This window comes from Marmota flaviventris, chromosome 2 (assembly GCF_047511675.1).
Source record: "Marmota flaviventris isolate mMarFla1 chromosome 2, mMarFla1.hap1, whole genome shotgun sequence".
In the NCBI taxonomy this organism is placed as follows: domain Eukaryota; kingdom Metazoa; phylum Chordata; class Mammalia; order Rodentia; family Sciuridae; genus Marmota; species Marmota flaviventris.
Window position 1 is genome coordinate 88,976,301 of NC_092499.1, and position 14,404 is coordinate 88,990,704.

General features: G+C 42.9%; 2 protein-coding genes across 5 annotated transcripts in view; one reads left to right on the forward strand and one right to left on the reverse strand.

Annotated features, from left to right (window-relative positions):
- Positions 1–399, forward strand: part of Eif2ak4 (eukaryotic translation initiation factor 2 alpha kinase 4) — a 104,517-nt gene extending 104,118 nt beyond the window's left edge. For all 4 annotated transcript variants that reach the window (XM_027925721.2, XM_071608082.1, XM_071608085.1 and 1 more), the window contains one exon: positions 155–399. In XM_027925721.2, the coding sequence (XP_027781522.2) occupies positions 155–212 (58 nt within the window). In that variant the 3' untranslated portion in view covers positions 213–399. The remainder of the gene's footprint in view (positions 1–154) is intronic.
- A 135-nt stretch (positions 400–534) lies between these two features.
- Positions 535–4,207, reverse strand: Srp14 (signal recognition particle 14). The gene is made up of 5 exons (XM_027925723.2): positions 4,117–4,207; positions 3,887–3,959; positions 3,265–3,377; positions 1,948–1,980; positions 535–1,312 (listed from the first exon to the last, which is right to left on the reverse strand). The coding sequence occupies exons 1-5, from the start codon at positions 4,138–4,140 to the stop codon at positions 1,223–1,225; spliced, it is 333 nt and encodes a 110-aa protein (XP_027781524.1). The 5' UTR covers positions 4,141–4,207; the 3' UTR covers positions 535–1,222.
- Between the last annotated feature and the right edge of the window lie 10,197 nt (positions 4,208–14,404).

The window sequence follows — 14,404 nt, forward strand, 5'->3', positions numbered from 1 at the left end:
TTCTGTAAAACTTACATAAGTTTTTAGTGACTAGCCTTCCATTCTTGTTTTTAATTAAGTAAAGCTACCTTCGTATCTCCTAAAAGTATTTAACTGTTTTTGTTCTTCACTCACTAAACTGTCATTATAATCTGCCTTTTCCCTTCTTTTGCAGGGTATCTGTGCTGTTTCTATATAGCTACAGAGATGACTACTATAGAATCTTATTTTAACCCTGAAGAACTCATTACCTTGTTCAGACAGGGGCTTATACTGGAATAATGGAATGTTGTACATTCACTGTCATTTTAAATTAACTTTAAATTCTAAGAAAATGCCCTACTGAGCTTTGTCAGTTTTTCATGTGTAATATATTATAAATTTATCTTTTTGGGTAAAATAAATGCTTTGTCATATGTGTAGCTTTTTTAATTGCAAATCTGTTAACACTGAAGGTTTTATGGAAATAGAACATTAGAAAGTATCCTTGTTCTTCCCTTGATCCTAATGACTAAGCACATGAAAATGTCCTAAAAGGCACAAAGACACCAGAAATCATTACCTTAGAATCTTTATTTTTAATGTTTTGTAATATGTTTTTCCTAACGTGGTTAAGCAGATTTTCATCTGGCTATGCGAACTCTTCCAAACTTAATAAATTATGATGATAAACTTATACAACCTGGTGGAAAGAATGTCCATGAGATGATACAACTTTTATAATTGTCAGGTTTCAATTAGAATAATCTAGAAAATAGGGCTAAAACATTCAGTAATCACATCATCCAGAATTAGTTATTGCCAGACTATTAAAATGGGGGAGGGGGGATGAGGGGATGTAATCAAGAGTGCTTACATAGCATGTGTGAGGCCCTGGATTCAATCCCCAGCAACACCAAAAAAAAGGGGGGGGGGGGGGGAGATTGGGGGGGGGGGAGGATCACATAAGCACAGTGCTGATAACAGGTGTTTAATGATACAATGCTCTTCACAGGGATGACTACAGAGACTTTTTAAAACTAATTTAGGAATTTATAACCATGCATCATAAATCTGAAATAAACTACTTTCTTACCACAAATACTTTGTAAACACTGCAACCTTTCTTCTCTCCAAAATAACCCTAATATCACATGAAAACAGTTAATGGGGGAACCAGAAACCTAGATTTATGAACAAAACTATAAACAAAATGGAAATATGTAATTCAGTGGTTTGGTAAAAGCAGGGAACTCAGTGCTCTTCACTGTGCTGCTTTGCTCTTCTTACTCTTGCTCTTTTTGTCTCTCTTCTTCAGCCCATCCATGTTAGCTCTCAATAGGTTTGAATAAGCCTGAAAAACACACAGCCTGACCTTATTAACAGGAGGAGGTACCAACTGGTAGAGAGCTGCCCTACTTCCAAAATCAGAAAGCCTACCTAATAGAGAATATAGTACCTTTTAAAACACTCACCCACAGTGAGCTGCACCTTTTTTACTTTATTTTTAAGCAAAAAGGGGAAAAGGCAAGCAATTTCTTGTTCAACTATACTACAGAGTATATCTGAAGTTAAGACAACAAAATCTAGATGAAAAACCAGAAAGGAAAAATAATATCAGTGTTGAAATTCATAGCTTATCACCTTTTACCTGAAAAATACTGGTAAAACATCACAGGACAGCAATGAACCCAATATCAACCACCCCCCCACCCCAGTAGTGGGGATAGAACCTAGGGCCTTGCACTTGTGAGGTGAGTGTTTTACCACTGAGGTACATCCCTAGCACTCTCTTCCATTTTATTTTTAAGACAGGGTCTAGCTAAGTTGGTGTCAAACTTGAGATCCTCCTGCCTCAGCCTCCCAAGTAGCTGGGATTACAGGTATGCACCACATGACCAGCTCCCCAAATATCAATCTTAACTCAAGTTTTCACCATTATGCTCTCTTGCCATGAGAAGGGGGACATGGGCAACACTAGGAACTCACCATCTGAAATTTATTCACTTCTTTGGAGCTCACCTGGAAGAAAAGGAAAAAAGATGTCACCCCCTATTTATCCATTCAGTATCCTCTGATCCACCACAGATAATATCTCAAAATATTCATGAAGATGACATTCTAAGTTCTTCCCAACTTCTGATGTTGCACTAAAGGCTATTTTTCTACCTGACTTCCCTCTGCCTCAGGAACAAGCAAAGTAGCTCTGCCTTTTTTATACATGAGAACTGCACCAGAAGGGACAGGCAGAAGTGATCTTCTACAGAAGTTCTATTTCTTATCTCTCTTGAAATCCCTTACAGAGATGACCCTAAGTTTTCTTCCTGGGTTCTGAGAGATGTCAAGTGACTTCTCAGTATTAATGTTTTGTGCAACATACACAAAAACTACTCCCTCCTCATCTTCTGCTTTCCATTTATTCAGACCAATTTAAGCACAATGCAAGCTACTGAAAGAGAAATATTACCTTTAAAGATTCTCAGGTTTTCCTATTTTTTGATATTCCACTTTATTTTTAAAGACCACATAAGCTGGCTTTACTACAAAGGTCTACTCAAGATAACTTATAAAGGGAGAATTATGAACTAATTATTTCTATGTTCTCATGAATAACCTATTTTACTGTGATTAGAGGGGAGTCTGGATCTGCCCCAGCAGAATACAGTTTTCACTCAAGAATCCAGAGTCTTTTGCTTTGCTATACTTAACCTCTACCAGGAAAAGAAAGACTAGAATAATCTAGACAATAGGGCTAAACAGAGCTCTTAACTAAATGTATACTCTCTCATGTACCAAGTCTAACATATAACTATGTTACAATAACCACAAAGACAAAGGAGTAATCAGCTAAAAAAGTTGTAGCTCAGTGGTGGAGTGCTTGTCTGTCACACAGAGGCATTAGGTTCAATCCTCAGCACCACATAAAAATAAATAAAGTTACTGTGTCCATCTACAACTAAAAATACTTTTTAAAAGTAAAACAATCATGATACCAAGAAATTACTGAAGGCCCAACACAGTAAGGAGATAAGGAAATAAGTATGCCAAGCACTCCTTCCAGCATTACCAATATGTTTTTTCCACAAAAAGTTTAGTATAACAAGTGTTTGACCTCTACCTCCATTTTAATTTTACTGAGATTTCTACTATTAACGTGGTAAAGGAAAGTCCGCATCCCAAAATAGTCTGGGAGCTACACATTTGCTACCTTTTACCTAAAAAAGAAAAAAAAATTAAAAGCCTGGTTCAGATATGATCCATCCTCCGTTCTAAACTCCAAAATTCAGCGTTAAGAATCCAGCTCACCACTGTGCTGATCTTCTTTTTCCCATCCGTTGCTCTCAACAGACACTTGTTGTCTGAGGGCTCAACGCCCTCCACAGAACCCTTCCTCGGTGTGGGTTTAGTTCGACCATCATCTGCACGAAAAATACATCTTAGTGAACACAGCCATATACGTTGCTGATAGGTAGACAAAGGTTAAAATAGGAAAGAAGGGGTCTAAATAGGTGACTTAATCCACTGTCACCGCTCCAGTTCTGTTTAACCACATCATCTGCTATCAAGGGTTTGGCCAAATCTTGGAGACAACTACAACTTCCACAACAGAAACGCTGTTACACAGGAATATTAAACCTCACTAGTCGCGGTTGGGTTTGGTATCCCTGACAAAACAATGAACTCTGACATACTTGGGGCCCATTGTAGCCGGGACGGACCTTGGTCACAAACACTGAGTGGAAGAGGGGGCACCAACCGCAATTCCCAATATCCCGGGGCCCAGGTCCCTGAATGTGCCCAGTTGCAGGGTGGAGGAAGGCAGGGGACTCTGGTGCCTCCCAGACACTAGGCACCCAGGCCGGGAATAGCTCGGCTTCCAGGGTTCCCTCTCCCAGCTTCCTTCGTCCCCGCCGAGGTGGCTGCTTACACTTCTTCAAGGTGATGTACACGCTGCCCGACAACCGACACTTCTGGAAGAGCCTGGTGAGCTCCGTCAGGAACTGGAACATAAGAAGCCCGGCCCTATTAGGCAGCTCAAATCCTACGCGCGTACCGCCGCGTCAACTAAGTCCCTGTCCCTCCCTCAAGGCGACACAGAGGTCTGGAGCTAAAACCCGAACCTTCATCAGTCCCAGGGCCGGCCAGGCCTGCATATACCTGCTCGCTCTCCAGGAGCACCATCGCAGCGCTACCGGACGCTTCCGGTCAACATAAGCACTGAGAAGTTGGAACCGGAAGTTTTCCTACGCAGGGCGGGACTTCCGCTGTATGGCCTCGAGTCTCTCCCACCAATCCCTGGCGGTGCCCCGCCCTCCTCTCGCCTGAGTAGGAGAACGTACCCCAACTGTTCCCCGAGACTATGGATCCGGGTAACCGGGGATATCAGGTCAGAAATCCTCCCACATTGTTAGTGTGAGGAAGTGAACCACAGAAAGATTAATAGAAACGTGTAATTGTGTATATTCAGCTGTAGGGAAAGTTACGAAACAGTTCATTGCCTCAGTTTCCTCGTTTTTTGTTTTTTTTGGGGGACTGGGGGTTGAACCCAAGGTTTTACGAATGCAAGGCAGACGCTTTGCCACTGAGCTACATCCCAGCCCAGTTTCCCCGTCCTTAATGTGAGGATTGATTGTGAAGAGTGAATGCAATTGTCTTAACACATAAAATTAAGTGTTAATTGTGGTACTTAGAAAATGCTCAATAATCATTAACCATTGTTGTTTTCATTATTATCATTTTCCATGGAGGTCCTTTGAACTCCTCACCAGACTGGGTGGTTCTTCATGAGCCCTAGAAAGAGGCACTAGCGTCCAGTCTTAGTTCAACTTCTGGGTTCTAGGCCCTGCTGGGCTAGTAGCCAACTTGAACCCTGAGCTCTCTGTAAAGCCAAACATTCCATCCTGCAACAGGTTTTTGCTGAAAGCTGCTTAGCTTGTGCCAGGCATTATTTTAGGGGTTGGACATAACAGCAGGACACAGACAAGCTAAGTTCCTGGTTTCCTGGAACTTGGGTCAAAGGGGTAGAGAGGAAGTAATCAACAAACAAAACAAGTGAGTAGTATAGCTTAAGATAATAAGTGCTGTGAAGACAACTAAACAAGGGCTGTAGTGTCAAGTGGCTACCTTAGGTTGGCGCAAGGGGAGTTTTTCATGAAGAGAATTTTAAGCTAAAAGGACCAGTCATCCAAAGGTTTGAGGACACAGTGTTTCAGACAAATGGAATGGCTAGAGCTAAGACCCCAAAGAGAAAAGCAGTTGCCCTGAGTTAGCAAGGCTGGGAGGTGGGGGTGGAAGGTGGGAGAGCACCTGTAGAAAGAAAATTAAAGGAGTATGGAGAGGTATAGCTAGTGACCAGATCATGTAGGGCCTATGGCCATCATTTGGATTTTGTTCCAGGTATAAAGAGAAGATTCTTGCTAAGGAACTTTTTAAACAGGACAGTGACAATCTCTTTTCTAATTTTAAAAGATCCCTCTGTGGTGTGGAGAATGCACTGAAAAGAGATAAGGCAGGAAATAAGGAGCCCAGTTAGGTAATTGTATTAGCTTCCCATTACTGCTATAACAAACCACCACAAATTTAGTGGCTTAAGGCAGTATGGATTTATTCTTTTATATGTCTGGAGGTCAGAAGTCTAAAATCAGTGTTTCTGTAGGCCTACATGTGAGAAATAGAAAATCTGGTGGTACATTTTAGAATATAGCTTTAATTGGATCCAATTGTAACCATTTTAATTATACCCCTTTCCTTTGTCTGCCCCAATCCCATAGATGTAACCCAAAACTCCTTTAATCAGAGCACAGGACAGTGCTGTGTTATATTAGGGATATAAGCAGGTGGACTGCCTGCCCAGGGGAGTTTGCTAGCCAGGTTCCTGTAGCATGCCTTTCTGACAGGAGTAAAAGTTTGATTTGTTCACCCAGCTTCAAGCACATGTCTGATTCCCAACCCCCGCCCTCTCAATATTTCTAACATATATTCCATCTGGATGCTTCCAGGAAGAATTTGTTTATTAATCTTCTAGAAGCTACCTGTGTTCCTTTGGCTCTGGCCCCTTCCTCAAATCACTACAAATTCTTTCTTCTGTTGTACTACCACCACCACTATTACTCTTTCTACTACTGACTTTGATGTTCCTGCCTTCCTTGGATGAGGATCTTTCCAGTTATCATTGGGCCCCCTAGGATAATCCAGAACAGTCTATCTCAAGATCCTTAATTTGATTACATCTGCAAATTTCCTTAATCATGTAGGATAACATATTTACAAGTTCCGGGTATGAGAGCACAGACATCTTGGGGGCATCCAACCTACCACTGAGCTTACCGCAGGTGCTCTTCTGTTTGCAGTGGAAACAACGCACATACAATTGAATGTGAACATTTAACAGGAAAAGAGGAATGGAAATGACTCATGAGTCATGCTAATATATGTATTTTTAAAGCAAGATTTTTGTTGGGCATGGTGGCACATGGCTGTAATCCCAGCAACTTGGGAGACTGAGGCAGGAGGATCAGAAGTTCCAGGCCAGCCTCAGCAGTTTAGCAAGACCCTGTCTCCAAATTTAAAATCAGGCTGGGAATATAGCCTGGGTTCAAGCCTCACTACCAAAAAAAAAAAAGACCTTTAGGTTTGCTTTTATATGGTTGATATGAATATTTAAATTTAATTGAATTCAAATTAAATGTTTTTAATTTCTCAGTCACATTAGCCACATTTTGAAGATTTTGTAGCCACATGTGGCTTAGACAGTATATTCTGTTGGACAATCAAAAGCAATGAGCCTGGCATATAATAAATGCTCAAGGGCTGGGGTTGTGGCTCAGCGGTAGAGCACTGGTCTAGCACGTGCGAGGCCCTCAGCACCACATAAAAATAAATAAATAAAATAAAGGTATTGTGTCCAACTACAACTAAAAAATAAGCATTTAAAAAAGTAAAAATAAATGCTCAATAAACAGTATCAAAAAAGATTATACACCTTCTATCATTTGGATATCACTAACCTCATTTCTACCTATATCTAATACCACCTGTACTGTTAGTGAATATTTTTCTTTAAGTTGACTCATTTTATACTTAAATACGTTTAATATCATTATCATAAATGGAAAATGAGTATCATTTTTCCATAATTAAAAGAAATCACAAAAATAAGTACCATGAAATGATGTTGCTAAATTTAAAAATGTTTAGATTTAAATTTTTAAAGCAATGAATAAAATGGAGCTAATTGATTTATCAGTTTATATCTGAGAATAAATTTCCCAGTGAGAAAAATGCTATTTTTTACGGTCAAGTTAACAGTCAACTTAAGAGTTTATATCTATAAGTCATGGTTAGATTTTGATGTTACCTAAAAACCAAAATTCCTACTTGCAATTATGTGTGGTTAAAATAATATATTATTAATCAGATTATAATTTAAATATATAATAGAGGTTATAACTTTTAGTCCTTTGAGCAAAGAAGAATGCATGTGAGGCAGGAAATTTGGTCACTTTTCTCCCTCTCTCTCTCACTCCAGGAGAACTGAGAGATAAAAATGACTTCCAAATCCCCTTCTACATCATGGGGGACCTTTAGCTAAATCTGGGTAGCACCAAGGGTAAAATGGAGCCCCTTAGCACACAACTCTAGCATCTGCTTTGCCCAACCTTGGCTGCCTCCCCATGAGCAGGGATTCTATAGTAAGACCAGGGGGAGAAAAATACCCCCTGCTCCCTGGTGGCCTGGGCACCCAAGGGACCTGAATGAATATGCCTGCTTGTGCCACTAAAAATTATCTCCAAAAATGGCGGTGGTCACATGTGTCTTTTCCACAGAGAAGGTTTTAATTAGGGTTATATTTTAATTAGGGTCAAGAATTAGGTTTAGGTTTGAATGTGATCAAAGGGTATTGTTAAAGTTAGAGCTGATGAATTTACTGCTAGTTACTTTAATGTAATTACACTTTGTAGTGCTTGGAAAGTATGATGGTCAAAAATACCCACTAGTTCCTACCTGCCTGAGTTTGAATTCCAGTTCTACCTCTTCTTGTGTAAATGGCCAGAGGCAAATTACAGAATCCCTATAAAAAGATAATTTTCAATAAGCAAAATATGACTCTCATAGATATATGAAGTATAAACGTTTATTATAAGGGAACTAGGTAGCTGTTACAATTCACTCAAAGGAGAATACAAAGAACAGATGCATTTATAGATCAGGAATTCTGAAATGAATTTGTAAATGCAAGCAAAGCTGAATCTTCCACAGGAGGGGCCCAGGGTTGTCCCTCCACTGAACAGAGGTGGAATCATCTGCACTGCCATGGGTTCTTTTTTCTTGGCATTGCTGGGGATTGAACCCAGGGCCTTGTGCATGTGAGGCAAGCACTTTACCAACTGAGCTATATGCCCAGCCCCCTGCCAGGAGTCCTCTATAACCCACAGAGAGGCAATAAAAGAACAGAATCAGCTAATCCAAAATGGCAAGGGCTAAATCATGTATAGTTTCCATTGGAAATATCCACTAACCCTTGCTTTGTCGTGTTTTTTTTTTTTTTTTGTCTTTTTCTTTCTTTTTGTCTTTTACTTTTGTTTCCACTAATCTTTTTTGCTTATTCTAAATTTACTTAAATCCCTCTGTACCATAATCTCTTCATCTGTAAAACCGGGATGCCTACCTCACTAATAGGTAGAGAAGTGAAGGAGCTGGGCTGTGCATTTTTATGTCCCAGTCACATAGATTAGATTAGATTAGATTAGAGTTGACCATAACCATTTCCTCCTTGCCTGTGTGGATTTGTCCTACAGAAGCAGACCACAAGAAGCAGGGATTAGTGCCAGTCTTGCCAGACAGGCACACTTTAAAGAGACTGTCCTCTGGGTTATTTTGACTGTTTTCAATTTCACTCTGAGGGGAACCACACCTTGGGTTCTGAGCTGCCTCACCCAAGATCCACTGTGATGACTTTAGGGTCACGTCCTGATAAAGGAAGGAAAATGTCACTGAAATGCAGAAAGATTGACATTGGATGGGTTTGTGTTCCAGGTGACAGGAGCAAGGTCCTAAGGCTTAGAGACCTCCTGAGTCCGTGGGAAGTGGTTAGTTCTGGTGGAGGCAACCCAGGGAAGACCAGAGGGAGAGAACTGGGTGCCCTCAGAAGAAAATAACCATCATAAACCACCATAAAACCGTGTCAACACATTCCCCTGACTGAATCCACTCTGATACTTACAGCTACCAATTCCTTTACTCTTTTCTTTAGTCACCAAGTATTTGTTGTGTCTACCTGGGAGACTCAGAGCTCCAGGGACTTCTGCTCCCATTGCTGCCCCCATCTCCAGATGAAGTCTTGGATTTAAATTCTAGCCCCAGTGCCCCAGAGAGACTAAAAGGCCTGGATTGATTTGGAGTCTGAAGGCATGGATTTTTCCCATTCCTTCACTTTGTGTGAGACCTGGGACAAAGTACTTACCTGTACCTTATCCTCCACATAGTACCTACCCCATGAGTCGTTTTTGGATTTCAAGGAGATAATTCACACAAAGTGTTCATAGTGAGCACCCAACTGATTGAGTTTTTTCCACCATTATGTTGAGTATTTAGAATAGTTTACTAAGATCACTTCCAACATTCTAAGAACTACTGCTTCTCTCTCCAAGTCCCTTCTTGGGGCCCTAAGGAAGTTTCCAGAGCCTACAATTGTCAGTGATTTGCACTGGCCTCCGCTTGGTCATGGCCTCCCTTAGCCTCCCCAGGCAGCATCCCCCAAGCAGCCTCGCCCCCCCAGGGCCGGCCTGCAGCACTCCTCACGGCCAGCAGGGGACACTCTGGCCTCGCTGGACAAGAGCAGCCGCAAGCAGCTCCTGCAGCTTGTCCCACCATTTACCAACCAGAAGAATTTGTGGTCATTATCCCTCAATATTACTTCGGTGGAGACAAGCTTTCTCTGTAACAGGGATATTATCATACATTCATTGAGCAAGGACTAAATGAGCATCCACTTCTGCCAAGCACTACTCTAATTCCTGGAAGCCAATTAAATTCCTTATAAGAGGGACTATTTGCTCATCTTTATTTATTGAGAAGTTCCTTGGTGCCAGGCTCATTTCTGGGTGTTTTGCATATATTCTCTCTTAAATCCTCGCAACAGTCCTGACAGTTGAGTGTGGTCTTATGTCCGTTTTTTGGCTGGGGACACGGAGGCACTGAAGCAAAATGAAAAAGGTGGAATGGAGATTTGAACCTGGAGGGCTGACATTGTGCTGTGTGTCAGAAAAGAGCATGCCAATGAGGGCCGTTTAAGGACAAGCCTGGCAGGGAGCAGTGCCTTTCAGATGCCCAAAGCAGTGGTGGCAGGTGGATAGAAGGTGGTTGAAGGGAGGGAAGGCAGAAAAAGAAAAAAAGGTCTGACCAGAATAGAAAAATCTGGGGTTCCACTCTCTACCCCTCAACTTTCCTCCTCCCTCTTAGTAGGATGCCTACCCAAAGCCTCTGTCCTTCCCCCTCCAGAGTCAGAGTCTTCAATCTGTGCATTCTAGACCCAAATGACACTTTCTGACTGTGTTTTTGAAGGAAATTCACTTTCATTTTTGATTCACTACCTCCTCAACTATAAAATAGGAATGTCTTCCTCACACTGCTCAGGTGAATTAAGTGTGATAATGTAGACAGAAACACATTATAGATGAAACTTGATGCCAGAAAAGTCGGGTTTCAGTGTTCTTTTCCCCTCCTACTCAAGCAATACTCTGAGCATAAAGAATAAGTCCTCCCACTCACCCCTGCCCCAACCTCAGGCCCTCACTAACCTTAACAAGCTAGGTAGAGGAAACCCATCTGTCTAGTGGCTACACCACCATAACATGTTCATCACAAATATCCCACACACTCCTTTTTGAGAGAAAACTTGGGCAGTGTTGAACAAAAGGAAAACTCTAGGGTGGGGGATATAGCTCAGTTGGTAGAGTGCTTGCCTTGCATGTACAAAGCCCTGGGTTTAATACCCAGCACCACATACACACAAACACACACAAAAAAAAAAAAAAAAAAGAAAAGAAAAAGAAAGAAAGAATAACAAGGAAGAAAGAAAAAAAAAACAAAGCCCCCACCTGGCTAATGGAAGGATTTCAGGTGCTGGGGCTTTGGAGAGATGTGTAGGAATTCCCAGTATCCCACAGACTAACCCATGAACAATCTCTGGCCCCACGTACCTAGAAGGCCAGCCTTGTACAGAATAGGTAGTGTCACGAAAAGCCTGTGAGCTTTACTATGTTGTCCCCTTCCCATTCGTAATTTCCCTCCTTGCTGAACCTCAAGAAGTGGGGTCAGCATACCCCACATTGTATAAGGGGAAACTGAGGCAGCTGTACAGAACTGGTTATTGCTCAAACAGTTCCAGACAGGTGAGAAGTCAGAAGAATGACAGACCTTGTCTTCTTCCAGTACTTCTCTTCCTTCCACATTCATAGCTTTAGGGCAGAAGGAGGGGCTCCTCTGTTCTTGATAATCAGGGGTCTCAAATTTAAAAATTTTCCACCTGAAAATAAAGGACAGCAAATTATATAACCAGAGTTTCTGCACAAATTACCCAGGTGTTCTAACTCCCAAAAGCACAGATGCTGTTCATTTCTCCAAGTCATAATTTATCCTTGATTGTCCAGGGAAGGCCGCTCCACCTCTGACAGACCAATAGGGACAGATTTATATGGGGGAAACTCAGACATAACGGACAGACTCCCCATCTGATTAAGCCAAGTACTGGTAATAACATCAATGAATCACTGACTAATGAGTCACAATATCAAGCTGAAAAAGGCCTCAAAGATTTTTCTAGTCCAACTTTTTACTTGGACTTATTCACAAGTAAAAAAAACTGGGGCACAAAAAGGAAAAGCAACTTAACCAAGATCCCAAAACTTGGTAATGGCTGGGCACAGTAGCACACACCTATAATCCCCAGCAACCCTGGAAGCTGAGGCAGGAAGATTACAAATTCAAGGCCAGCCTCATCAACTTAGGAAGGCCCTAAGCAACTTAGTGAGACCCTATTGCAAAATAAAAAAGGGCTGGGGATGTGGCTCAGTGGGTGAGTGTTCCTGGGTTCAATTTCTGGTGTGTGTGGAGGGGTGGGAGGAGACTTAGTAATGACAAAGTAGAGGGAGGAAGCCCTGAGCCCCAGGCCCTTGCACGTTCCATTGCCCTCACAGGCCTCTAAATACCCCCACCTGGCTGAGACACAGAGCAGGAGGGAGCACAGACACCCCTCTTGATTAGCCAAGAACAACTCAAGCTGTCTTCTAGCAGGTGGACTCTGTGTTGGTTAGGGTTAGGGTTAGGCCAAACCTGGGGAAGGGAAGAGCTTGGGGCGTCCTCACACCCCAGGCGCCAGGCTTCAGATTAGAGGCAGCTTCCTGCTTGGCCCTCATCCAAGGCCATTTCACAATGCGGGGAAGAGCGCTGGGTTGAGAGAAGCCAGTTACTGCGTTTACACCCCCACTCTAGCCCCTCTCAAACCCTCTGGGGAGAATAAGCCAGACCCTGCCTGAAGTTTGGGGCAAAGAGAGATGCAAGAAAGGAGACAAAGGCTGGACGCCCCCTGCTGGGGATATTCTCAAAAAGGTGTTCCTGGAGTTGGACATGGGGGCAGCCTGGTATGTACCCACCACCCACGTACTTCCCCAGTTGTCCACCTGTAAGCACTTACACTGGAGGGATTCTTCTGAGGGTGTAGATGTTCAATTCAGGTCAGTCCAGAACACTCTTGTTAGTAGTCAGAGGGGAACCTGGGAGTCCAGAGGGCCCACAGGCTTGAAGAGGACCAAGGCCTTGGCCAACTTCCTATCAAGAGATGTGACTGCCAAGCAGAACATCCTAGGAAGGGAAGCCCAAGTCACCCTTCCCTTTCTGTTCCCAACAAGATACAGTGTCTGGGGCAAACTATGACTTAGCTGGCAGAAATTCAGGCAGGAACCAAGAGAGAGACACTTGCACATTTGCTGAGGATTGATTGTGCCCTTGAAATGGGTCAACACTGAGCTCGCTCTATAAGGGATCTTGTTTGAAGTAGGAGGTAGTGGTTAAGGACTCGGTCTGAAAGTCTTGAAGAGGAGACAGAACAAACCTAGGTGAAATGTCAAACCACAAGAGATTAGGTGCTCATGCTGGATGGTCCAGTATGCTAGTGTTAGATGGGAGTGGGGGGAGTGAGGGTGGACTGTGGACAAAACCGAAAGGAAGAGAAGGAATTGAGGGGACCAGAGAATGGATAATTTTGGCTCTGCAGAGAAAAGGGAAAGGTCTTTCACACAGGAAGAGAAAGATGAAATGGGAATGAGCAGGCACACTGAGGGACAGGGTCCCTTTGCACAGGGAATGGTGAGCCTTGAGACTAGAAATGTGCCTGGCCAGGAGATGATTTCTCACTGAGTTACTGCTCTCTCTGTATCCATCTCTCTCTCTATCAATGGGAAGTCTCTGGACTACTGAAGCAAAATACCACATGGAGGACTAGGCAGGGAGTGGGAGTGCCATGGAGCTCACCCCTCCATCGTGGAGGGGCCCTCTGACAACAGGAAGCAGCTGCAAGAGGCTTCAGGGCTGTACTGGTGTCTGTCACTCCCCTTCTACTCTGGCTGCACCCCTGCAGAACAAATTGTTCTTCAAGAAGCTCTGGGGACAGAGGGCCCACACCTGCTCCCAGGTCGGTTTGAATGAGCCCCCATCAGCTCAGGCTGGGAGCCCAGCAGGGCCAGGGCCAAGTTCTGCAGCCTTCCTCCCCCACAGTCCCTCCTGCCCCACCTCCTGTCGCAGTTCAAAACAAGAGCATTGGGGGAAATGGGAACTGACTCTTCATAAATATATCATTATGGAACTTCTAACAATGTCCCTAAAGATAAGACCTAAGCTCAAGTCCCAAACTCTGAATTGAGTGGGGACATTCATTAGTAAGCCTATGAAAACTAGATTGAAAATCTGAGCACTAAGTGATCAGCTATGAGGTCTTGGACAAACCACTTCCTCTTTAATATGGGGAGCTGGAACTGATGAGCTCTAGGGTCCCTTCCATTTTGTGAGACTGGTGTTTTGCAGTAACTTTAAAGTTACCATAGTAGCTGAGTGGTAGAGTGCTTGTCTAGCGTACAAGAGGCCTTGGTTTAATCCCCAGGTCTGAAAAAAAAAAAAAAAAAGCCACCATTGGGGATAGCTAAAGGAGAAATTAGGATAAGAATCCATCTGAGGTCAGATAAAGTAGAATTGGAGTCAATTCTGGACCTGAAATGGGATGAGCTTTTGTTTCTTGCCGATCTTCGTGATACAGAGATTTGGGTCTATTGGACTGAGAATATCTCAAGAAGAGCTGATTTTATAGAAGATTCTCATCATTTGGTGGGGAAGAGCTAGAATCCTTACAGATAACTTGAGGTCATTCCTTAGTCACATACTCCCCCATTTGGAG

Coding starts and splice junctions, on each gene's coding strand:
- Srp14 (XM_027925723.2), bottom strand. CDS start 4,140: ATGGTGCTCCTGGAGAGCGAGCAG. Junction 1,981..3,264: donor AAAAGAAGATCAGCACAGTG/GTGAGCTGGATT, acceptor CTTTTCTTCCAG/GTGAGCTCCAAAGAAGTGAA. Junction 1,313..1,947: donor AAGTGAATAAATTTCAGATG/GTGAGTTCCTAG, acceptor TGTGTTTTTCAG/GCTTATTCAAACCTATTGAG.